The sequence below is a fragment of the Aedes aegypti genome, chromosome 2 (assembly GCF_002204515.2).
Source record: "Aedes aegypti strain LVP_AGWG chromosome 2, AaegL5.0 Primary Assembly, whole genome shotgun sequence".
NCBI classification, from domain to species: domain Eukaryota; kingdom Metazoa; phylum Arthropoda; class Insecta; order Diptera; family Culicidae; genus Aedes; species Aedes aegypti.
In genome coordinates, this window is record NC_035108.1 from 468,900,281 (window position 1) to 468,927,069 (window position 26,789).

General features: G+C 35.9%; 1 protein-coding gene across 2 annotated transcripts in view; it reads left to right on the forward strand.

The window, feature by feature from the left end:
• The first annotated feature begins 14,484 nt into the window (after window positions 1-14,484).
• Window positions 14,485-26,789, forward strand: part of LOC5568096 (eukaryotic translation initiation factor 4E-binding protein Mextli) — a 49,720-nt gene continuing 37,415 nt past the window's right edge. For both annotated transcript variants that reach the window (XM_021848303.1, XM_021848304.1), the window contains exons 1-2: window positions 14,485-14,586; window positions 25,113-25,583. In XM_021848303.1, coding sequence (XP_021703995.1) covers window positions 25,478-25,583 — 106 coding nt within the window. In that variant the 5' untranslated portion in view covers window positions 14,485-14,586; window positions 25,113-25,477. The remainder of the gene's footprint in view (window positions 14,587-25,112; window positions 25,584-26,789) is intronic.

The following is a 26,789-nucleotide window of genomic DNA, read 5'->3' on the forward strand; positions in this document are numbered from 1 at the left end:
GAATCATATGTTTTTTGTTTGTTTACCAGCTTTGAAACTTGCTGGCGGGCCCATTTATTTACGTTTCTTCTAGCGCCACATTTGGGAGGAGCTCATTCAATAATGGAGTGCAACGAGCTTTTCAATCTTCCACGTTAACATTGAAATAAGCAGGCAGGGAAGAATTTATTGTATCTACTGGTAACATCAGACATGTAACCGCGTAGAAAAATAGCCAGTAAGAGGTGCAACTGTCAACACCAACATAAACGTTACCAGCGCCATTCACATATCATGCTAGTTTTTAAAACAATAACAATGAGCGGCCCGCCAGAAAACGTCAACCGACTGTCTCGTAAAATGGCTTATTGACGTAAATATTGCATCATCATTTTCAAGCCGCATCATGACCGTCTCAGTTGTTTGATATTGATGGACCCTAATCTTAAGCTGTCAGCTATACACTTTGCCAAAAGCGCAAACATTTGGCTAGGATTGAATCAAATAAACAGATGTTTGTCTCTGTGTCATTCCTAGTTACGCAATCGATTCTATTCGTCAACAAACGTCAACATCCACCGCAAAATCGCTAGTGTTTGGAGGGGATTTTAACCTCCAAATTGCCAAATAACCTCCAAATGATCACCTCAAAGTTAGTTCTAATACACTCCGTTATATGAAATATGGTGGCGCGTCGATCGTCGCAAGTTTATCGTTAAACAGTCAATATGTCATTGAATTACTGATCCTATCAGTTAGACTTTTTTGTTAACTCACATGACTGAGCGGAGTAAAAATTGTTGGAACCAAGGATTGCAGAATTCGTTCTCATTTGAATTGGAAGCACGATCAAAGTAAGCTAAGAAAAACATCCAATCTGAAGCGGTACATGATCGGCAATGTAGCGCAAGTTGTAACAAGTTCAGTAAATAAGAGCAGCGAGCGAGAGTCCCAAAGCGAGAGCGATGATAATGTCCATGTTTCTCGCGTGTCTACCATTGGGGGTAGGTGTTTAATCTACTGGCACGATAAACAATCCCCGAACATCCGATAGCAATAGTGTCCCCCAGGTTTGGAGCTTGTTTAGAAGTGTGTTGTCATGCACTGCTATCCCCCCGATCTGATCAGAGTTGTAGCAGTATACGATAAACAGCTTCTCATTATAAGCTGCATATCATGATTGTTACAAAGAGCGATAAATGAGAGATTCTCTCATTTTTCTCAGGATTAAATCCCTGGTTGGAACTAATCCAATGAGAATATATACCGAGGTGATGAAGAAGGCATTTAGTGTGCGTGACATTCGTGTACGGTGCCAAATGTTTCACTATTACAAGCAAGCGAGCTCCCATAAGAAGCCATGTAAATTAGTGACGTAGTTATTTTTGTTTACGTTTTTTCTCTTTACTAATACATACCCTTTGCTTCTTCTTCCACACCTTAGTATATATTCTCATTGGAACTAATCCGTGAATCATCTTACTACAGCAGCAAATAAAGAACGGAATAATATGTCAATCTGTTCATTGAGCTCTCGCCTAGCGGTGTCACGAACACGTGTGCAAATTTACTGGTTGAAAATACTGCCATTTGATTTTGCTGGGAACAGCTGATCTTTGTTTATATTTTCAACCAGCACTCTTTAAATAGTGTTGGTGACATGTTACGTGTATGTACACGAGCGCAGAAACCACTATTGTCCGAGAAATCTCTCTTGTGAACCTGAATAGGGTCCTAAAGCCCTGTCCCAATTTTAATTCCAAAAGCTTAGGTTTAGGTTTACTCAATTTTTAAATGATTTTTGTTGGTTTAAGTCCAAAACAACCTTTTTTACGGTTTTGAAGATTTTGTCACACCCCTTGGTTTAAACTCAAATCTTGGGTGTATTTTGTTTTCCGTGGCCCTTCCGAAATGTCAGATAGAAACAACCCCAGTGTTAAAACTAAGCCCTGTGCCATTTTTGTCGACAAAGTGAATGTCAAACATGATCAAAAGTGTCAAGGTTCATATTTGGAACCATTTTTTTAAATTAAATTTTAAATATGTTATAGTCGTTATTTGAGCTGGAAAAATTGCTAAAGTAGTTGCAAGAACATGCTTGTTGGCGCGTTAACCGTGGCCAACTCCGGTCGGGTCGGGGTGGACTGTATTTCGGATGAAAGAATTCGACACCACTGGTTTACTAAACACTACACTTTATTCACTTCACTACTTCACTACTTTACTATTACACTTCACTTTCACTTGGATCACTTTTCACTCGGATATAATCACGCGGTGGATAAAATACAAACTGAGTCTGCTACGCATACGGCTCGCGTATATATAGCACCGCGCTCGCAATCTAGAAACACGCGGAAGCTTCTAGAAGCGCGTGGAAGCGTCGCGATGCGTGTGCTGCTACCGTCACTGCCACTGTACGATGAACTCCCGGATGAACCATGCAATGAGTGCCACGATGACGATGACGCTGATTGTGGGACACTCACTGTTGGCACTCACACTCGATGTGGGAACTCTCTCTCTCAGTGACGTAGTCAGTGTGGGTCGTATCAGGGGCTGCAATTGGGTGAGTTCATCGTGTGCTTCAGTGACGATAGAATGTGTGTCGTTGTTTTTCATGCTACTGCGGCAGTGATTTGGGACACTCGTTCCGTACGGAACAATGCTCTTTTGTATTATGAAATTAAAACAAGAATTCATGAATCATTTTAGGACCAAATTTAGTATTTATATCACTGAAATAGATAGAAAGGTAAGTGGTATCGTGAGACAGCCACCTACGCTGAAGAGAACAACGCTGCCGAACATACAACAAGTTACCTATGGTGTATACCTGAGACCACGGTGTACTATATTTAAGAAGGTGATATATTCCGAAAACTGACAGCTACTTGACGACGTCATTCCTATCCACCTCGAACAAATTTTCAAAAAAAATGATCTAGTGGTCCGGATGGTATATGGTACGATAGGAGTGACGTCACATGTTTTCAACCAAACTTGATGTTTACATCAGTGAAGAGCCTGCCTTGTTAATTTTTTATGCCGTGCCTGAGACGAGACTCGCGGAGACTGTCTTCTTTTTCTGCGATTGCTGAGTTTTTTCTTACTCCACTCTGTGTTTATATCAATCTTGCCCAAGCCGTTCAAGCTCTTACATGACCATATCAGCAAAAAACTTTTGAGTTTGCATCACATCGAAGCATAAACGGCATTTTGAGTGAAATTTCATACTAGAAAACGTAGCAGACATTGAAAATAACTAGTCTTGTCTTTAGATTTATCAGCGTCTTTGGAAAAACTGCTCCGATGACTGAGGTTTTTAATAATAGTTTATTTTGAATGCAATACTTTTCACTTTTTCAGCCATAAAATCGGTGGGACATATGGGAGATTGGATTTTCAAACATTTTTAAATTTTGAACCGCCATAGTATACCACCCTTTAACCGATAAGCTGTTATTGCGGCATCAGAATGTTGTGTATAGAATGTGCTATCATTCGTTAAATAGATGTTATGCCCTTTTGATCGATGTCAACAAATAATGCGGTGAGCCAATGCTCACTTTCTTATTGCTCCAACAGCTGTACTGTTAACAACATCTTGTTTCTTAAAACCCATGAAAGCATAGCATAGCATAGACTGACTGTACATGTCAATGGTTGCTACTCCGTGATTGATCGGAACTGGTAAGAATTGCACTACGATCCAAATGAATAGTTTCCGCTTACTCTCGAAGTGCAATTTCAGCAGATCTAATATTATTGATCAATAACGGCGCCGGCCAAGTCCTTACAGTCAGTTGGGATGGGGAAGGAATGTTAGGGTGTAATGATTGTTGCTTCTAGATGCCGAGAATACCTCTGCATCTCCACAATCACCACGGGAAGGGTGTTTATTAGTGAGGGAGGAAAAGATCTGGGAGTCACCTCTGGTCGGTGATGCGATCCATGGACAAGGGGGAAATATACGACTTATATTTAAAGCTAGTTTTGAATTTTTGTCTCGAGAAGTATAATGTCGAACAATTCAAAAAACGTTTTTATTAATGACGAAAACTGAAAATTACATCTATATATTTTAAATTATATGAAACAGGAATAATGCCGACACTTGGAGTGACGAAACATACATAGTTTGTTTGAAAATTACATATGAGTATTACTGTGCATTTTGTCTCGATATGGTAGAACTTTTAAAAAATACGTCAACATTCACAATGTCGAACAATTCAAAAGATAATTTTTAATAATGGCAAAAAGAGAAAAATATATGTATATTGAAATTGTATAAGAAAAAAGCATAATGCCGACACTTATAGTGACGAACTATACAAAGTTTGTTTTAATATTATATAAAAGTTACGCTTTCATGAAAAAATGTGTTATCATAAGCATGAAACGAACTCACCAGTTGGTAATCCATTCTCGACTGAACACAAAACTGACACTGACAGCAAAACTTCTTGGCGTCCCGAAAACAAACCGTCTTGCTTGGGCCTTCCCAAATACCTACCCAGCAAAACGCTCCAAAACAGGAAAAAAAAATAGACGACGAAACCACGCGCGAAACCGTGAGCAAAACCTATCTGCCGAACCGTCCTGCTTGGGCTTCACGAAGCACTTCTTGTTTCTTAAAACCCATGAAAGAAAGACTAAGTTTAATTACAGTATAATAATAATATTTGTTTTTCGTATTTTAAATACCCTAATTTATATAATAATGAACCTTCAGAAAAATGTGGTCACAACAATCACTTAGATAAAGTCAAATCACAGCCGCATTCAAAATTTATAAGAGCAAATATCTAGAGAAGCAATAGCGACTATTCGAAAAAAAATATTTGAAAAAAATCGTAGATATTTGTTTAGGCAATTGGATAAAAGTAGATAATCCATTATCCATTATGAAGTTAACAGAAAAGAGCTAAGGTACAGAAAATTGTTTATTACTTTGAGCAAAATTCCTTCATACATACTAGAGGATTGTTGTTTTTTTAATTGTTCATTGAGTCATAGATGAATTAATTTGGGCTTAATCTTCTCAAATTTGAATCTGTTCAGCATACAATGGCCAGATAAAAAATCACAATTGTGATATTTGGAATGTTTCGTGAATAAAAAAAAATCCTCTTACTCGATGTTCCCTAACGCGATGCTATCTGTTTCAGTTTCTCATGTGAGTTTACTCAATATTTTCATGGAAAGTTCCAAATGTCCTCCAAATGTTAATAAATTTCATAAATTTTAATTACAATCAATTTAATTATAATAATTGATTGTAAAATTGAGGTTCACTGCCCACTGGAAAAAAACTTTACTGAAGACATCATGCCCCTTATTTTATGCGTTTTAGTGTTATTCAAGATGGGGCCCAGATAGCCGTAGCGGTAAACGCGCAGCTATTCAGCAAGACCAAGCTGAGGGTCGTGGGTTCGAATCCCACCAGTCGAGGATCTTTTCGGGTTGGAAATTTTCTCGACTTCCCAGGGCATAGTGTATCTTCGTACCTGCCACACGATATACGCATGCAAAAATGGTCATTGGCATAGTAAGCTCTCAGTTAATAACTGTGGAAGTGCTCATAAGAACACTTAGCTGAGAAGCAGGCTTTGTCCCAGTGGGGACGTAACGCCAGAAAGAAGAAGATGTTATTCAAGATTTATTGCGGGCAGAAATGTGACTTACTAGGTGACTTTTTGCAGAATATTATACTAATAGATATGATCCAATTATCAACATAGGGTGCTACTTGGACACTTCCATGATTTACTTTGGCATGGGAGGTTTTTCTCGACCAAATTGTCTGGTAATAAGAAGCGCTTTAGTACGACGCATATTGTGGCCAAATATGAACTCAGTAGCTTTCAAAAAAAAAAAACCCACTTCCGAAGTGAATCAAAAGTGCCAAGAATGGGATCCGGCTCGCTATGTTCCCATGAACCGAAGAAAATATAACGGTGCATCGTATTCACATAGGGTGATGTGCTAGTATCCATCGTATTAAGCATTGATCAGTGAGAACTGCAATTTTCCCAGTATTGCAGTGAATGATGCTGACACAAACCGATGCCAAACAATTCTTTCTCAAAACGGCTTTAGCATTGTACAATAACATTTTGATAAATCTTGATCTCTTTTTGAAAATAATGCAAAGAAAATGCATCTTACGTATTCTCAGTCCGTCGTATCGTTTTCAACTCCATCGCAATCAGTTTCCAGATTCGTCTCACAACTTACGGCTCACTGTGTGTATTGAATGGTTAAAACACAACATATCAACGCTATAATAAAATGTTTTACTATAATATATAGATCTACTGGCATCTCCCTCCATTCCTTCAGCATGATGGAATATATTAATTTCCTTTAAAATTCATTGTTCGTTATCAAAATTCAGCCCAAACATATGAACACAATTCCTTTTGACCGTACAATTATGGCATTTGCTCACAGTACAGCGAAAACGACACGATCAAAGAAACCATACTTTTACATCGAGCGTCGCGCACACATTGATGCGCACAAGCTTTTTTTTTTCTCAGTACGACGGATTAAACTTTGTTTACATTCTCAATTATACGCGGCGGTTGAGGAAATTTCGTAAAATTTGGTGATTTATTGAAGTTTTACGGCGTGTGATTGAAATGAAATCCTTCAGTGAAGAAGTACGAAGGTTTTCCATAGTGAAAATAAGTGCCCGGCGAAGTAAGTCACCCACGGGGGCGGGAAGAAACTTGTGTTGGAAAGTGGTGTGGCTCAGTCGATCGCTAAGCATTTCTCTCAAATCGTGTTCGTCCATGCGATTTCGGTGAAAAAGTGCAAAGTGGATAATTGAACTGAAGTTATTTACCGAAATACAGTAGTTTTATTGCCTTTTTGGTGTACAAATGTACAAACCATAACAGCTTTCACAAAATTACACTTGGATAATGGATCTATGTTGCAGGTAAGTTTCAATATCCGCCGTGGTGGATCATTTAAAGTTTGATACGACGAATTGTAGCGCTTACGACGAAGAAGAACAAAACCCTATAATTGTTGTTGTGAATTTTAAGGGCCCATTCACAAATTTCATAACACTGAAGAGGGTGGGTGGGTGTTCTTATAATGTTACAGCTCATATAAAATGTGAGAAATACTTTTACAATATGCGTTATGTGATAAGTGGGTATTAAAAATGATACTTTTTAAATGAAATTTATGAATGAATCCTTAATATGTGGACAGATTAATAGCTACAGGTCGGATTATCGTTTTTTTACTCCGGATAATCGAATTACAAAAAAAAATCTGCGATAAAAATAACTTAAAAATGATCGTTTTTCGTTGTTTTATGTATATGCATCATGGTGTAGCCAGAAATTATTTCTAGGAACATCAGGGGTCTTGAGAAAAAAAAATCACCGGCTTACACAACAAACCCTGTTTTCAAACCCCCCCTTTTTTACCTACGTCCAAAACTTCTGAACCATCAATATTGTATATTGCAATACTAAATTATCTCAAATTTATGCATAAAAACTGAAAAAACAACAATATTAAAAACCATATTCCTGATAATCGAGTCTAAAATTCCGGATAATCGAGTAATCGAACCTCGGATAATCGAGTCCGACCTATATTTAGTTTCGCACAGGAACTTACTGTTGAAATAATATAAGTCATAAGTATTATGCGAAACGCTGTAATGTAACATATGTCAATTCGTAAAGGATCACCCTCACACTGTTACTATTGTTCCGAATACTTTGGAAATAATTTCACAGCTACTGTACAGCTTAGAAGAGGATAGAGGTTTAAGCAATAATTATTCATAACCTAAATTTCGGATAAAGTTAAAGTTAAATGCATTAAATGCGGTTTTCTTGCGATGTTGGCCAAAAATTTGAACTGTTTTGATTGACCTAGAGTATTGCTATTTGGTTTTGTGCCAAGCATTACAACGCCTTTGAAAAAATTCGAGCGTGTAGTGAGTGCAATGAGGAAGAAAAATTAATCAAAATAGCTAAAAATCGCCTACCAAATACTATATCCAGCCTTAACAAAAATTTAATGTAAACTATGATGGTTTCCTTCAGTTTAAGGAAATATATGTTAAATGGATCACATTTATATGATATTTATTTCGCAAAAATGTCAAAAAAGTTGCATTTATGCCCGCAGTAAACCTCGCATAACTCCAAAAGGCATAAAATTAGGAGTATGATGTCTTCGGCAAAGTTTTTCCTTGCAAAACTACCCATCTTTTAATCAGTAGCGTTAATGTTTGATTGTAACATCCTTAGCAACCATTTGGAGGTTGAGCGCCCAAGTTTTCTGACTATGATATTTTGGGACACTCTAATACATACTCACAGAGTTTATTAATAATTATAATATCAACACTTTCTCGCATAACTCATGATCTCGCCCTGAAAGCCTGTGGTAACCGAGTGTGTATTCCGTAGTTTTTTAAGCAAATGAATGGACCAAAATGAAAATTAAAGAACCAATTTGCATTTGGTATAAAAGCTTTATAACATCTGTTTGATTGCTTTTACCAGAAAAATTTAAAATATTTTCCATAAATTCAATCTTACAACATACAACTAAATTATTTTCTTCATTGGATTTTTTCTACCACGGCTATGGATGTGGATGATGAAGGTTCTGGCTCAAAAGAAGATGATCCTCCACCAGGACCGTCTTCTGTTACAAAGCCATTGCGCATTAAAATTTACCCTCCATCATTTTCTGGCCCCTTTATAGTATTTTTTAGAAAAAAAGATAAGCCTATCAATGTTTTATTGATTTCGGCTAAAATATATGAAAAATACTCGTCTGTCAAAGAAATCAAAAAAGTTTCTCTTGACAAGTTACGAGTTGTTTTTGGTTCTCGCGATGACGCCAACTCCCTTTTGGAATCTCAGCTTTTTGCGGGATCTTATCGTGTATACGCACCATGTGATTTTTTGTGAAATCAGTGGTGTTATATCGTCCCCTTAATGCTACAACTAGATAACTCGAAAATCAAAATTTTGAGATGTGCAACTTTGAAAGTATGACCGTTTAACAAGGTGATGGTTAATCGCAGAGATTATGATTGAAAAATAATCTTTAACTTGTGTATTTTGAATCACACGCTTAAGACCTGTGGATATTTTGCAGATCTAATTAAGAAAAATGTTTTGACATATTGAAGTCAAAAATTTCAAATTTCGAGTTATCTAGTTGTAGCATCAAGGGGACGATATAAGATGAATCTTTAGAATGTAATGACATTATTAATCATGGCATTGGAATATTTAAAAATAAGGCTATTCCGGCTGTTAACGTTTTAGATTGTCACAGATTATCTAAACTTTTTTTAAATGACAAAGAAGCTCAATATGTTCACTCCAATTGCATTAAGATTACTTTTGCTGGATCAGTAATTCCAGACTTTGTAGAGGTTGATGGAGTTATTTTTCGAGTTAGGCTTTATTATCCTAAATTGATGCACTGTGAACGATGTCTTCTTTTCGGACACACTGTACAATTTTGCTCAAATAAACCTAAATGTTCGAAATGTGCACAATCCCATTTATCATCTGATTGTAAAAAACATTCAGAATGTTGTGTTTATTGTAATCAGAAACATATTGCCTTGAAGGATTGTCCTGTATACATTAGTAATCAATCAAAACATAATCAAAAACTTAAAAATAGAAATCAATTTTCATATTCAGAGATTTTGAAGAATTCAAAAGACATTTCAACTCCTAATGTTTATGAGTCTTTACCAGATGATGAACCGGATAATTCATTGAATTCAGATAATTTTGTTTACAAGCCACCTCCTAAAAGAAAAAGAATTCTCAAATTATCTAGTCAATCTCTAGAAAGTAATAATTCTAAAGTAAAATCATTTGACAAAAATTTTCCTTGTTTGATTCCTTCTACTTCTAGTACTATCCCAGGATTTCAACGTGTTGAGTCTGATCCACCAAATAATGATTTTAATGCAAATAGCAATGCTTCTGATGAAAACAAAAATGTTAAAGACAACAATTCAATGTTAGGTATTTTGGAAGAGTTAGTAGAACTGCTAGGTTTTAGTGATATTTGGAAGAAAATAATAAAGATGATTTTACCATTTTTAGTTACAATACTTGATAAACTGAATTCATTTGGACCAATCATTGCTTCATTATTTTCTTCGTAATGGCTAATAATAATAAAAGTCCTCTGAATATTTTACAATGGAATTGCAGAAGCATTATTCCTAAAGTAGATAGATTAAAAGCTCTGATTGCAAATAACAGCATTGATGTTTTTTGTTTAAATGAAACATGGTTGACTGAATCGAAAGTTTTATGTTTTCCATCATTCAACATTATTCGGAAAGATAGGGATATTCCATTTGGAGGGGTTCTGATTGGTATTAGAAGTGGCATCGAGTTTAAGTATTTGAATTTATCATTAAACATACAACTTGAACATATTATAATTTCCGTTAAACAAAATGATTCTAATTTTTGTATTATTTGTTTATATGCTCCTCCAAATTCGTCTTTCTCAATATCTGAAGTGAAAATGATTATGATAATGTTCCTTTTCCCTTTTTTATATTGGGTGATTTTAATGCCCACAATTATTCTTGGGGAAGTGCTAAAGTTGATGGTCGTGGTTTGTTAATTATGGATCTTATTGATGAATGCAATTTGAATATTCTTAATGATGGTTCATTTACAAGAATTGCTGTGCCTCCTTTACAAAATTCATGTATAGATTTATCTTTATGTTCTAGTAATTTAGCTTTCATATCATCTTGGAAAACAATAAATGATCCAAATGGAAGCGATCATCTTCCTATCTTGATTCAAGTTGCTAGTTCAACATGTAGTACAAATGTAGATAATTCCCATATTCATGATTATTCAAAAAATGTTGACTGGATGAAATTTTCTGATTTGATGTCCACTTCATTGATACATTTAGAAGACCTTTGTTCACCAATTGAAAATTATAATCAATTCATTGAAATTTTAGTAAAGTGTTTACTAAAGGCACAGAAAAAACAGTCAGTTTCTAAAATTCAAAAAAATAGGCGTCCTACATTTTGGTGCGATGAAGATTGTTCTATTGCTTTGAAAACCAAATCGAATGCTTTTAAAAAATTTCGTCGCTCTTGCACTAGAGAAAATTATTTGTTATACTGTAGAGAAGAAGCTATGTTTACTCGTATTACTAAATTTAAGAAAAGGAATTATTGGAAACATTTCATTGAAAATCTTGATAGGGAAACTTCATTATCAACCTTGTGGACTGTTGCAAAAAATTTAAGAAGTTATGATAATTCTACTACAAATACATTGGAATATTCAGATAGTTGGATTAATCAATTTGCATCTAAAATTTGTCCTGATTTTGTTCCTTATAATATAAATTTTAAAAACAAACAGGCCATCAATTTTTTTCCTGAGCTTTGTTCTCCATTTTCAATAGCTGAGTTTAATTTAGCTTTATCTATTACTAACAATACTGCTCCGGGTATTGATAATGTTAAATTTATTGTTCCTAAAATTTTGCCATATGAAGGAAAAGTTCATTTACTTTCCATATATAATTGTTTTCTTTCACAAAATATATTTCCATTAGAATGGCGTGCAATCAAAGTAGTTAGTATATTAAAGCCTGGTAAAGATCCCTCTCTGGCTGATAGTCGTAGACCAATTAGTTTATTATCTTGTCTTCGAAAACTTATGGAAAGAATGATTTTAAATCGCCTTGAATTATGGGCAGAAAAGAATGAAATTTTTTCCACTTCTCAATTTGGTTTCAGAAAAGGTTGTGGAACCCGTGATTGCACAGCACTTTTAGCATCTCAAGTTCAATTATGTTTCAACAGGAAACAGGATGTTATTTCCACTTTTTTGGATGTATCTGGGGCATATGACTCCGTACTTATTGATTTACTTTTTCAAAAAATATTATAATATTCCTCACATTTTATCCAATTTTCTCTACAATTTATTTTCTTTCAAAATAATGCATTTTTATCACAATGGATCTTCTAAAATGGTCCGTTATAGTTATTTTGGTCTACCTCAAGGTTCTTGCTTAAGCCCTTTTTTATATAATTTATTCACTAGTGACATATCAGCAATAATTCCAAATGGATGTTATTTTTATCAATTTGCCGATGATAAGGTCATTTCCGTTAGTGGTAAAAATAGAGAAATCATTCGACTCTATATGCAAATTTGTTTGGATAATATTGGATTATGGGCTTTCAATAATGGTTTAACTTTTTCAGTTCCAAAAACTAAGTTTATTATATTTTCACGCAAATATTCCACCATAAGTGTAAATTTATACCTTAATGGTTTTGAAATTGAACAAGTAGATGATTATAAATATCTTGGTATTTGGTTTGATTCTAAATTAAACTGGAATTCACATATCAAATATGTTCAGAAATTTTGTTCAAAAAGAATCAATTTTCTTCGTATCATTACGGGCACTTGGTGGGGTGCCCATCCTTCTGATATGATAACACTTTACAAGACTACAATACGCTCAGTTTTGGAGTATGGATGTTTTACTTTTGGCTGCGCTAGTCAAACAATTTTTCAAAACTTGAAAAAATTCAAATTCGTTGTTTGAGGATTTGTTTAAAGTTAATGAATTCTACTCATACTAAATCTGTTGAAGTTTTAGCGGGTGTCGTTCCTCTTAAAATTCGTTTTAATGAATTAAATTGTAAATTCCTAGTTCAATGCTTTAATAATAATCATCAAATAATTAATACATTAAAAGATTTACAAGAAATTAATCCAACATGTAAAATGATAAACGCATTTGATTATTGTTCTACAGAAAATATTGTTCCATTTCATTCCAGTTGTTTTTATAATTGTGATATAAATGTTCATTCTTTTCATCCGTTAGTTGATATATCTTTACAAATAGAATTAAAACAAATTCCAATTAATGAGTCTTTGCGATTTGCTAAATTATTATTTGAGCGGAAATTTGATGGGTTCGATCCTCAATGTATATTTTATACAGATGGATCTTTCACTAATAATAACTCAGGGTTTGGTGTTTACCATGTTAATAATACACATTTTTTTTAAATTGCAATCACCTTGTTCTATTTTTGTTGCTGAATTATGTGCTTTATATTTTACATGTAATTTAATTAGGGAATGCTCTCCAAACATTTATGTTATATGTACAGATAGCTTGAGCTGTTTGAATGCTATTAAATCCGTTAGTTTCAATTCTAAATCACATCATTTAATTTTATTGTTACGCAAATTAGTATATGATTTGCAGTCTCGAGGATTTATCATTAAATTTGTCTGGGTTCCAGCTCATTGTCAAATATTTGGTAATGAACAAGCTGATTCCTTAGCTAAACTAGATGCATCTAGTGGCATTATTTTCAAACGTGACATATTTTATTCAGAATATTTTACTAAATTAAAAAGAAATTCAATCAACTTTTGGCAAATTGATTGGAATTCTAGTGATAAAGGTCGTTGGTGTCATTCCATATGTCCAAAAGTAGATAGAAAACCTTGGTTTAAACATCTATCTGTTGGTGGAAATTTTATTTGTCTTTTTTCAAGACTCGTGTCCAATCATTATATTTGCAACAGTCATTTATATCGTATTAATATTGTAGATTCTAATTTATGTGAATGTGGTGCATCTTATCAAGATATCGATCACATTGTTTTTCATTGTCAGAATTATGTTTTGCCCAGGAAAAAAATTATTGATAATTTTCAAAAATTAAATCATTCTGTACCTACATCGGTTCGAGATATTCTTGGTAGTAAATCTCTTGTTATGATGAAAATTCTTTTTGGATTTCTAAATGAAATTCGATTTACTGTTTGATACTGCCTTTCAAATTTTCTTTTCAGAGTTCAAGAAACATATTGTCCCTCGGTTTTCGTTCATCGATGTTTTCCCTTCAAGATTTTGGCTCTGTTATGGATCGTTTCCGGTCGAGCCTTTAATATTAGTTTTACTTATTTTATAACGTTTTTCGAAAAGATGAAGAGGTTTTGCGCCCTTTTGAGAAGCATTTCATTAAAAGAAAGAAATCACTCAAAAGGGTTTTTCCCTCTTCCAAATTCTTGTTAAAATAAATAAATAAATAAATAAATACAACTAAATTTTTTGAAGCTGAATTATCATTTCGAAACTGAAGTTACAGGATTTGAACAAAAAAGATTTACAAAAACAGTTTGTTATATTTTTACCAATGTGATTCAAAATGCAACGTCCACTAGGCCCACTTTCTCCCCTCGTTACAAATTAGTTAACCCCCTTTCCGCTTAAAACGCTACGTCATTTATGGACGACCTCTTAGAAAACCACTCATGCCGTAGAAAACAATGCTGCCGAGAGCACAAGTTACCCTAATTGAAAGCTATCTTATCCAGTTTACCTCGGGTATCTTCGATCAGTGTACTCACGCAACACTTGATGCGATGCGACAAAACGACGACGACGCGACGCCACACAGCCAGCACATTTTTCACGCCGACGACGACGACCACGACATTCGACAGCTTGTTCGCGTTCAGGAAAGTTGGATCTGTAGCAAGCAGAGAAAAAAAGGTGAGCCATGCAAGTGGAAAAATGCGTATATTTGGTTGGTGCCTCAATTCGCGATCGCGAAAATCGCTTCGCGGACGTTCTGATTACTGCGCGATCGGTTTCCTCGTGGTTGGTGCGCGATCGGTTGTGAATTGTGGTGCATTTTCGCTTCGGATTCCAGCAATTACGGGAATCCAGAATTCGTGTGCTGTACAGCTGGTGATGAAGATGAAAATTTTCTCCTCACCACCACCCGAAGATGTGTGTGTGTATCGTTGTGGATGAAGGGTGTAAAGGTGGAGGTGGCGGAAGGGGTGAAAAGAAAAAGAAACTCGCGCACCGTCATAGGCCTATTCACATGACGTTCTAAAACAGCTGATCGGGAAGCTCTTTGACAGTTCTTCTATGAATATGACAGCCTCGTGTATGCACCGTTCTTCCACCGATGTAAACAAATGCATAGACGGACCTGTCTCATGAAAAGGCCTATTCCGTGCTCCTGGTCGTCAGCAGCAGTAGGCGAGGCGCGTTTGACAGCCAGCAGCGTTGCGCTGTGTGTTGTGTTGCGTCGTGCGATCACTCAGAGAAGAGAGTGTGGTGAAAAAGAACGTCGCTTATGTGTGTGTTGGTGCGGGGGTGGTGGGTGGTGTGGTGGATTCGAAAGAGTGGGCGGGTTGTTGCGTGTTATTGATGTATACGGAGATGGATTCAGCAGCCGATCGATTGGCGCGTTTGGTTTCGGACAAACGCAACAAAGGAGAAGAGGCTAGGCTAATAAATAAATAAAATCGCTCTGTTTTTTTTTTTTCTTTGGGGTGTCTAGTTAGACGGCTAAGACCGATCACGGTCCATCTCGCCAAAATCGCTCTGTTTGATCGACGAGGGTCACAGGAAGTGATTGGCGGGGCGGGTTTCTATCAGCTGCAAGGGAAGTGCGCGATGGAAGCAATCGAATGTGTCATCATCGCGCCGTACTACGATCATATGGACGTGACGAAGGAATGCGTGTAAATAATTAATGTTGAACAATAGACAGCGACAGCACTGTGCGATTTATGAACATTCAAAGGATGGAGTTTTTAATTGCAATTAACTGTCCAGTCGTAGGTTGATTCCATTCTATCCTGTCCTCAAATTGTTTTCTTTCAAAAAACGTTTAGTAACTGCTGAATGAATACCATTTTTCTTCCTATGACAAGATTTAAAACAAGTAGCACCCTCAATGTATTAAATTGAACGACGTTTTGCATTTAAGTTACCAATGACAATGACAGCGAGTCAAGCAAATTACCTTGCTGCCCAGTGCATTGAAAAAGCAAACAGGCAGCTATGAAAGTTTATTTGCCAAGAAGCTGTGTTTTAACAGAAACATCCATAGTTTCAAAAACATAGGTTTCAAATTACAAAAAAGTTGATGTTTCATAGGCCTATAATGATGTGTTGCCCATCACATGCTCCATCCAATTGTTCATAACGATAAACAAAAACGTTTGGATCTCGTCTGAGTTTGGATCCAGGTTTCAAATAAGTTTCAGTAATATCTGCTACAGTCAAACCTCCATGAGTCAATATCTGAAGGGACCATTGACTCATGGAAATATCAAGCCATGGAACAAAGCTGATTGAAGGGACCATCATAGTAATTATGAAACTCTGTTTGTTTTATCTGTTTTAGTTCCATGAGTGGATATCGAAATGGAACATCGACTCATTGATGTTTCCTGTATATGTAAGTACTACCTGAAAAAAAACATGAAAAATCTTGAATTATGAAGATATTTCATCCAACCTGAAAAAAAAACTGGAATTCTCAGGGAATTCCGATCACAATCAGGAAAATTATTTTGAGGCAGTAATTCGTGATAGAATATGTTCACTACAAAGGATTTTACCGCATTTCAGAGCTCAATTCTCACCGATATTCCCCAAAATCTCACCAACTTTTAGGAGTATACTATGCGCTTATTTGATTATAGATGGTCGTGTGGTCGCAACGTTTCATGAAGTCATTAATCTCTATGAGTATCTCAACTAGAATTACAGCATCTTTTCTTAGGCATGCACGCCGTATGACCAGCCCATTTGAGTATGCCAGTAGGTGATTCAGTTAATAAAAGTCAGTTCTTTTCAGATTTGGAACAGCTCGTTTGAACATAGCAAGCATTGGCACAAGAAAAAAAAAAAGTATTTAAATTCATATAGCTATTTTATTATTGAGGAATTGCATGCATCGCATATTTAAATATCAGTAGTAGCAAATCAAGCAAACATCCTGTCTCTCAACAATTGATGGAATCTCATAAAATAAATTGCGTATTTCAAGTACATTTGTATTCATGTACATTTAAGAAGTATCAACATATAATCCATAACTTTGCTAACACCTAGATAAATAAATTACCTAACCGCTTCTTCTGTACACCGATCATAGCACCACCATGACAAATGTGTGTCAACAAGTCTAAACTCCATTTTATTAAGGTGTGGGGGGGGGCTGTTGTTGGTTTAGAAACCTTTAGAAATTATGGACGTCATACTTGAATCATCCCTAAGGTCGCTAAACCGTGCGAAGAATATGATACATACTCTGTACGCCGTTTTAAGAACTGATCCAACATTCTATACCAATGTTGCTCAGGCTAGAGTTATCAAGATTTTAATTCAAGTATGCAGCCCGCTTGAACTTATCAAAATGTGTCTTGGTGACCCATGAATGTGTCTAAGAGTTCTCTAACTGGATTCTAGAAAATCCTTATGGGATCCTATGTTTTTGAAATTGGCTTCTAAGAATTTTCAATGAATTCTTGAAAATACTGAAAATCTGTATATTCCTATCGAAAATTATGGGTTTCTTGCGAGATCCTGAGATTGTATATTGAGGATGCTGTGCGAAATCTGTCGATTCCTTGTAAACTCCTACGATTCTAAGGTAACCTGTGAATTTTTAACGGAATACTGTGGGTTTCTAAGTGTATTTTGAATATCTATGGCACGATCTTGAGGATTCTGAATAGGTTTTCCAATGGAATTTTGAAATTGCTAGTGGCAGTCTGCAGTGATGCATTTTGAACTGAACGCGAGCCAAATTTGCACGAGAACGCAGTAGTCAATGAACTTACGAGCAAGAGCCTGCCATTGCTCAAGAACGGCCCGTTCAGTTGGCAATTATGATTGTAGTTCTTACTTGGAAAATAAATGAATGAATCGCCGTAAACTTCCATGGTAGGAAAAAACATACAGCCCTTGATATTATGCGTGTCAAAAACATAAGTTTGGCAAAGATTTTTGTCGTGAATCTGTCAAAATCTATTGGGTTCAATTTTCGGCTCGCACGGGTTCATATTTTTGAACTGCACAATGTGCAAGCCTACTTGATCACTGCGTTCAACAAATTGAACTGGTACGCGAACTGAACGCGTTCAAATGCATCACTGGCAGTCTGTATAGACCTGAGAATTTAGATCGAAAACATGAAAATTTTTAGCAAAATCGCAGCGGAATCTTAAAATTCTAGGCGATATCTTCAAAATTCCTAGCAGATCTTCGATAGATTTCAATTCCTATCGGGCTCCTAAGCAAGATCCTAAGAATTCTAAGCAAAATTCTGCAGACTCCTAGCGAGCTACTTCAGAGTTCTAGCGGGTTTCTGTAGTTCTTAACGGACGTTTGGAGATTCTTATCGGGCGCTTGGAGTTTCATTGCGAATTTCTGTTGAACTCATATCCAAGCCCAACTTCTAAAATACAATTATAAGTAATTTCATCCTATAGTTAATATGCTGTTCTAAAACAACATAGTTTTTGTGTACAGCAATTGATTTCAGTTGTTTATGGAAGTCAATCATTTGATATTAGATGCCTTACTATGCAAGAAATGTAATTTATAAGACCCATTTTCAAACTACCGAGTATTGTCAAATTTGTCGATTGGGCTTAAGGTGATTATAGAACGAAGCCACACCTCAAAATTTCAAGAGCACAAGACTTGAGAACCAAACAGCGCTCCGCGTTAAAAATTTATCCCATTGGTCTTCACCAGCAAGCAAGCAGTTTGATTGATTTTCAATGCAAACTGTTGTCAGGTTCTCCAGTCTTGTGCACTTGAAAATTCAACGTTTGGCTTCGTTTTATAATCACCTTAAAAGATAAACTATTTTTTAAGTTTATTGAACTAGAATTATTTAGTTTTGTAACACCTGAAACTTTTTTTTGTAAAAACGTTTCCAAAGGAATGTGATGCACTTCTGTTTTTTTTTTTTGGATAATTGGGTCCTAAAATTTTTAATGAAATCTTGTTTTTATTTAATAACACGAAAAAGCATGTTACTGTAACTACTTTAGCAATTTTTCCCGCTCAAATAATGGCTATATCATGTTTAAAATTTAATTTAAAAATTTGGTCCATAAATGAACCTTGACACTTTTGATCATGTTTGACGTTCGCTTAGTCGACAAAAACACCACAGGGGTTTTAGTTCGACCACGGGGGTTGTTCCTATCTGACATTTCGTAAGGGACACGGAAAACAAAATACACCCAAAATTTGAGTTTAAGCCAAAGGATGTGACAAAATCTAAAAAAAAATGTTTTTTGAGCTTAAACCAACGGAAAACATTAGACAATTGAGTAAACATGTGTTTTTGGCCTAAACTCAAGCGTTTGGCACTAAAATTGGGACAGGGCTTTAGGACCCTATTGTCCAGTTCTTGAATAAAAGTCACTTAAGCGTTTATTTTTTTTTACATGACCCATGTTTGCGAATAATATTTATAACGCTTACAAAACATAAATGAAGATAACTTTTTTTAATGTATTCGAAATGAAGATATTTCAGCAATAAAAAGTGTGTGGAACGCCTATCACAATCAGATGTATAACTGTATCCTACGGAAGATGTAAGAAATATCCTACGGGAATTTGCTTCGAAATGGACCGTTTGGCAGTCTGGCCATCTTTTGGCTCCATAATGATGATGGAACAACGTCCAAATGATATTCTTGAAATTAAAAAAATGGGTTCCGATTTTGGCAACTGAAAATTTCGGCTATGTTGCCAAAAACGGAATCCCACTGTACTATCTGGAACAAATACAGGGTTTTCTTCAGAAGTTCTCCAATTCTTTCAGTAATTTTTCAAAGGATGCTTACAGGAATTTCTAAGGAATTTGCTTCAGGAAATCCTTGAGCACCTCAACGTTACTACCTCCAGTAATTTTCTCAGATATTATTTTGAACAATTTTCCAAAGACGATCCTAGGACTTCCTCCAGATATTTTTCACTTTTCAACCAAATTCTCTTAAATTAACCTTTCCAAATTTTCTCGAAAGGTAATCTTTGAAAGATTTCTTAGAGTCACTAGCGCTCTAAGAGATCTTTCAAAGATTACCACAGAATTTCTTTCAAGAAATTTCGCTCAGGTTAATTTAAGAGTTGGCATCGTCAATCATAACTAAAGCAACACGTCAATTGGGCTTTATTACGAAAGTTTCTAGATATTTTACTGATCCTCACTGCCTCAAATCATTATATTGCGCTTTGGTACGACAAATTCGAAATACGAAAGCGCTGCTGTAGTGTGGACTCCTTGTCTCTCGTGGATCATCAGAATTGAACGTGTTCAACGTAGGTTTATCCGCATTGCGCTCAGAGATCTACCCTGGAGAGACCCGCAAAATGAACGTTGTCGGCTTCTAGGACTCGATACACTGCAAGGACGACGACAACTCCAGCAAGCTACATTTGTTGCTAAGATTTTGACTGGTGAGATTGACGCTTCAGCACTTCTGTCCCACATTGAATTTCGAGCCATTGGTAGACAGCTGCGGTCCTCTTCTTTATTGATGACCAGAGTTCATCGAACGTCGTGTGGTTTCCATGAACCGCTCACCTCATGTGTCCGAACATGGTGGATAATTTGTTTAACTTTGAAGAGAGGCCTAGTTCCTTCAGAAGAAGGCTGGAAAGATATAAAAAACGCCGTATTGATAGTAATTAGGTTTTTGTCTATAAAAAATTCATTCCTAAATTCGAAGTGTGTTTCAGTATTGAGTTTCTCTAGAATACTTTCCCGCATTTCTTCCAAGGATTACTGGAGTTCCTAACAGTTTTCAATGAATTTTTCAAAAAAATCCCATCAAAAGTTTATTTAAGATTTTACACCAGCTAACACTACAGTTCACCCGCAACGCGGGTAGATCACCTTTTCGAGGTGCGTTACGGGGTAAGATCTGCCAAATTGTAATCTTGCTGTATCTGTTCTTGTGAATACTTATAAGTTACGGTCGGAAGAGTATAGGAGAGTAACAAGCCACTAAGACCCACCTATTTGTCCTAGATGATGAGGAGGTCGAAGTGGAAAATGGCTCAATCAGCATCTGAGGTTGGTTTCAACGCATGAGACAATTTCATTCCAAGTGCAAGAGTTTATCTTTCGATATCTAGGAGGGAAACGATTCCGAATCAGTGGAGTAGCAGACCTCTTAATAAGCTTTTTGTTTCAAGGAATCTAAATGTCTCATGCGATGAAACCTGTTCACAGTTTCAAAAAACGACTTTGAACCTTATAAGTAGAAGCAACAATTTGATACGCTAGAGTACCGATGCATGGTCAAAATCAGTATCATTTAACCAGCTTAGTGGCCGAACCTGCACGCAGAGAAAACAATTTTAATGTCAATCATATTCTGTATCATTGCAACAATATATCTGTATTATTTGCCGGCTTATAATTGCTTTTCATTGTTTCAATAACAACTCGTAATTTGATTCAAAAATATTTATTGTTGAATGTTGACAGCTGGGTTAAATGTGGGACAACAAAATTATTTTTTGTTTCAACTTTCTTTTCTTTTGAAACAACAATTTTCTGCTTTAAGATGAAACCTATAGTTTTTAAAACAAAGTTGCACTATTTTTTGATGTGATAATGTTTTTGTTTGAAATAAAAACTCATTTTTGTTAGTCTTACTTCCTAAACCCTTTGTTTTTTTTTCTTTTTTTATAAAATAAACAACGATAATCGTTCTGAATAGGCTACTTTATTTTCCCTTACGTAAGAAGTTTATGAAACTTAATCCATGTTCCTGGCGAATGAACTTTATCCGCTCCGCGATAAAAAAGAATGACATCATCAGCTCGTGTAGGAATTAACTGCAATAATTTAAAATGCATTAGTGGAAACAATAATTTAGAAAGAATGGCCGAAACTTACCAAAAATAGCTTCGATTATGTTTTATGGATACTCTGAAACAGCAATGAAAAAGCGATGACCTGAACTCATTACACAGAAGTTTTTTGCACGTCTTTCACTTTCATTTAATACAACGCACCGAAATAATATTTCCATTTTCTTGACGTTTCAAATGAAAACCAAAATGGCGGGACAGTTTTTATGCTATACGCATGATTAATTGAACCAACATTGGAGGATATTGAAACAAATAAAACTTTCATTTGACGTAATGATTTTCTTTTGTTGTTTCAACAAATTTCTAGTTAGGATTGCTTCCATTAAATTCAACAATATTTTCGATTTATTCTGATAAAAAACATTGTTGTTCCAACGCATTTATTCAATTGCAACAAATTCAAAATGTTTATTGAAAACAACACAAATATTTATTATTTTGAATAGCTGTTAATTCTCTGCGTGTGATTACGGGGCGCGCTTTTGAGAGTTTAATGGTGACAAACTGTTTTCTCCAAAAGGTATAAATAGCGGTATCTTTTCCTAAAGAGGCTCTATGCAAAATGGTAAAGAATTATATTTGTATAAAAAACGACTACTTCATTATTTCTCAATAGTAATGGAGTAGAACGACATGCACTAAACAAAGGACACGGGTATACCACAAAAGATCAAAGAAAACTGGTCGCAGTGGTTCACCCCGAACAGAAACAAGAACACTACAGTTCACGAATTACTTTTGTTATTGTTACCATAAATGTTGTTTTAATGTAATATTTTCCAGAACGAACATAAGTTTTTTTTAACAAATTTAGCTCTAACAGAAAATATGAATAAAACTAAAGCAAAGTTTGCCTAGTCGTTTAAGCATTGTTTTTTAGTGAATTTATTTAACTTTTAATTTGTTTATTTATAAATTAATTTATTTAAACATGCATACAATATAATGTTTACATAATTATTTAAGGCTTTAAAAAAATCTGTTAGATTGCATTTATCAAGAAAATCTAAAATTTCTTAGATTTGTTTCAATTTTGTCATATGAATGTTTTGAAGCTGAATCATCATTTTATAAAAATGTATGTTATTTTTTTCAGCACCTCTCATTTTTCAGAAATGATTCAAAATGCTACGTCCACTAGCTAGGACCCCTCTCTCTCCCTCGTCACACATCGTCGCAAATTCGTGAAGCCCCCCTCCCCCCTAAAAAGTTACGTCATTTATGGACGACCCCTTAGAAATATTCTCAGAAAATGTCTGTTTTACTAATTCTCTTTTCTCGCGGTTCCTGTTCTTCTTCTTTTTGGCGTTACGTCCCAACTGGGACAAAGCCGGCTTCTCAGCTTAGTGTTCTTATGAGCACTTCCACAGTTATTAACTGAGAGCTTTCTTTGCCGATTGACCATTTTTGCATATGTATATCGTGCGGCAGGTACGAAGATACTCTATGCCCTAGGAATCGAGAAAATTTCCATTACGAAAAGATCCTCGACCAGCGGGATTCGAACCCACGACCCTCAGCATGGTCATGCTGAATAGCTGAGCGTTTACCGCTACGGCTATCTGGGCCCCTATTCCTGTTAGGGTTCGTTTTGTTTTTTGATTGCAGTTTGATCTATTTTGGTTTTGATTTGTCTTGATAATACCAAGACACTCAGTCGCTACCAGTCCTGCTCTATGCACAATTTTTAAAATAATTGGAAAATATTTGATTAAAATTTTTTTTTCGAAATATAATATGGAATTTAAACAACGTTAAATTTAAAATTTCGTAACGATTATGATTGATTCTGAACTTTTCAACGTTTTCGAATGAAATGCAACAATTAATCGTTTATCTAAATTACCACATTTAAGTGGTAAGGGCCTTCCTTAGCAGAGTGGTTGAGTCCGCGTCTACAAACCAAAGCCATACTGAAGGTGTCTGGGTTCGATTGCCGGTTGTTCCAGGATCTTTTCGTAATGGAAATTTCCCTGGGCATACAGTATAATCGTACCTGCCACACGATATACGGAAACTTTGGCAAAGAAAGCTCTCAGTTAATAACTGTGGAAGTGCTCATTGAACACTAAGCTGAGAAGCAGGGTCTGTCCCAGTGAGGACGTAATGCACAGAAGAAGAAGAGTGATGGATTAGCGGCGTGAAAATGAAAATTCGGCGTCGTGATGCCGATAGGCTTCTGAAGCGGCTCCAATAAATATCTTGACCAGCGTCGGCGTGAAGCAAAAAGCATAGGCGGTGGAGGCGAGGAGTTTTTCTCCACGAAGATGCATTATTCAGCGAAAATGATTGAGATAACTCTTTTCTCTTTCACTACTCGCTGATTAGGTGAGGTTTTTTCCTTCCGCTTTCACCTGCGAATGGTCGCTCTGAAATTCGTGCACCGAAAGCCAACATCGCAATTTTTCCAACTGCGAACAATCGTATTGATTTGAGCATTGGAAGCATCGTGGATCGAAGAAAAAAAAACAGAAAATCTCCACCGCTGCACAGTGGCGCATGGCCGGACACAACGTATGCTCTCGAAATCGCTCGGTAACATTTTTGATATAATGCGAATGATGCACTCGAAACTGAAGAAGTCTTCAAGTCGCAAACGAAATAAGCCTATCTGTCAAAATAAGCAACATTAGTGTTTAAAGGTATAAGCTCGCCATACTAGTAATTTTTAGTATTTTATTTTTTCTTTTTGCAAGAGTGAAGTGTTAAAGTTCAATAAGTGGTTTTCTGATATGATGATATGATGATGGGGAATGATACATTCTTGGAAAGAAATTCTGGGGAATGTTATAGATTAGTTTATTTATTAATTTATTTATTTCGTCAATCATCTGTAGATTTCATGTTTGCTCAATTCTATGTTGTATTATATCTTAAAAAGTCAAAATATTGTCTTAGCTTTGTTCGCGACATGGTCAGATCAATTTCTGTGCAATGCTGATTATATAAAGACACATCATTCGACTCATTTGGCCGAATTTCGCATAGTTAATTCGATGATTATTTGATGCAAACAAATTCCGATTTCTTAACTGTCTAGTCAGCGGGCGTGTAGAAATATACACTTGATAAAAGATTGGTGGAATCAATACGATGCGATACTGTCATTGATAAATTAAATCATAGTTAATTCGCGACGCTTATTTCAAGTTTGAATGCATCCGATCTTTGTACGAAGGCGCGCCACTGTGCGCTGCTTACGTCACCATAGCTCAGTGATATCGCGCACCTCCCGTCCTTTGAAAGGTTTCCCGCTGTTTATTCGATAAATTCGACCCACAGAAGAACGTGTTCCGCGGAGACGTTATTTACTGTCTAGTGTTCCTATTCTTATGCTCGTTTCGCCTTTTCTTCCCACAGGGGGAGGTGCGCAAACATCGGCAAATCCGTTTATTTTCGTTTTGTTTTGTTGCCATTATACATCGTTTCCATCATAATACACACGTCTTCGATCACGACTTCTACGACTGCTGGTCTCCACGTGAGGAATTGCGTGTGAGTGTGACTTTCGCTGGAAAGACCAACCGCAGAGCACGCGAGACGCGAAGAGGAACCTCCAGCACGACGACGACGACACCTCGAGCCACGAATCAATCAGAACTTGGAACACACTAGTTAGTCTTGCTTCGCCGTAGTCAGTGGTGAAAATCGATAACTGACTTGGGAGGAATTCCTTAACGAAAACTTGGCGGTTCGGACACCAATCACTAAGTTGAAACGTAGCCATGGCACAAATGGGAAGAGCAGTCAAGAATCTTGAGCCACCGCGTCCACTCAAGTCAACGCTGAAACAGAGCCATGTGCACGTGCCCGTGTACGAGGTGCAATCAAGTAAGTCCAGCATCCCCTTCTAGAGTAACTCTTATTCATATTTGTACAGGACACTGTTTTCACATCAAATTGGTAAAAAACTATCAAATTATTTTATATTCTATTAGTAAAATATCTACACTAAACAGTTCGAGGATTTATTATTATCAAATACTTTATTTAATTCAAGATACTTTCTCAATACACCCGATACTGTTTTTGCACGGGGATGCGTACCGTACAAAAAAAGTTTTCAGTTCCAAATTTCAAAAACCGTGCAAAAAAAGTAACATCATTTACGTTTCATGCAAAAATAAGGTTTTGGCGGAAAAAAATGTATGGAAACTTTTTTTGCACGGCCGTGTAAAAAAAAATCCGTGCAAAAACAGAATCGGGTGTAATGAAGGTCATATGTGTCATTTATTATTCGATATTCATAATCTCTATTTCCTTTATCTTAGAAATAATGGTAATTCATTGAATTTTTGTCTAAAATTGACCAGAGTCCATATTCGTATACCTATCAAAGTTCAAACATACAACAAAAGAAAATAAATTTAAATGCTCCCTATGACTGTGAAGTCCTTTATAATGTTGTACAATTCTACTAGAAAACATTTGGAATCCAAATTTTGGATAATTTACATTATAGCTTATAAAAAATGCGACTTCCTTCGCAAGGGAAGTAAAGCTGTTGGTCCCGAGATAAATTAGCCAACGACTAAAAGTTCTATCAAAAAGGATAAAATAAATATATCTTCAATTTTATCATGAAGTTTGATATATGAGTGGGCCATTTTAATATGTCTGTCATATCGTTGATGGTATGCTGCAAATATGAATACATACTGACAAAAAATATCAACAAAACACTAATATTTGATAATAAATCTTCGAGCTGTTTAGTAGAATACCTATAAGTATTTAGCTTGAGCTTAATTAGCCGCCCGTGGATACTACTGAGTGTGATAGATTTAGAATGGAAGATAGAAGCAAGTGAGAGATATACAACTACAAAGTACGAGGAAAGGGAAGGGCCTGAGATTGAACCCATGACCTTCTGCTTATGAAGCAGAAGCGGTAGCCATCAGACCACCAACCCCGTCAATACCTACAGTATTGGACAAAACATTTGCAACTTTTTCGATTTTTCATACAAAATGCCCAACTTTGGTAAGCTAGATCTCAGTTATTTATGGACCGATTTGAATGAAATTTTCACAGAAC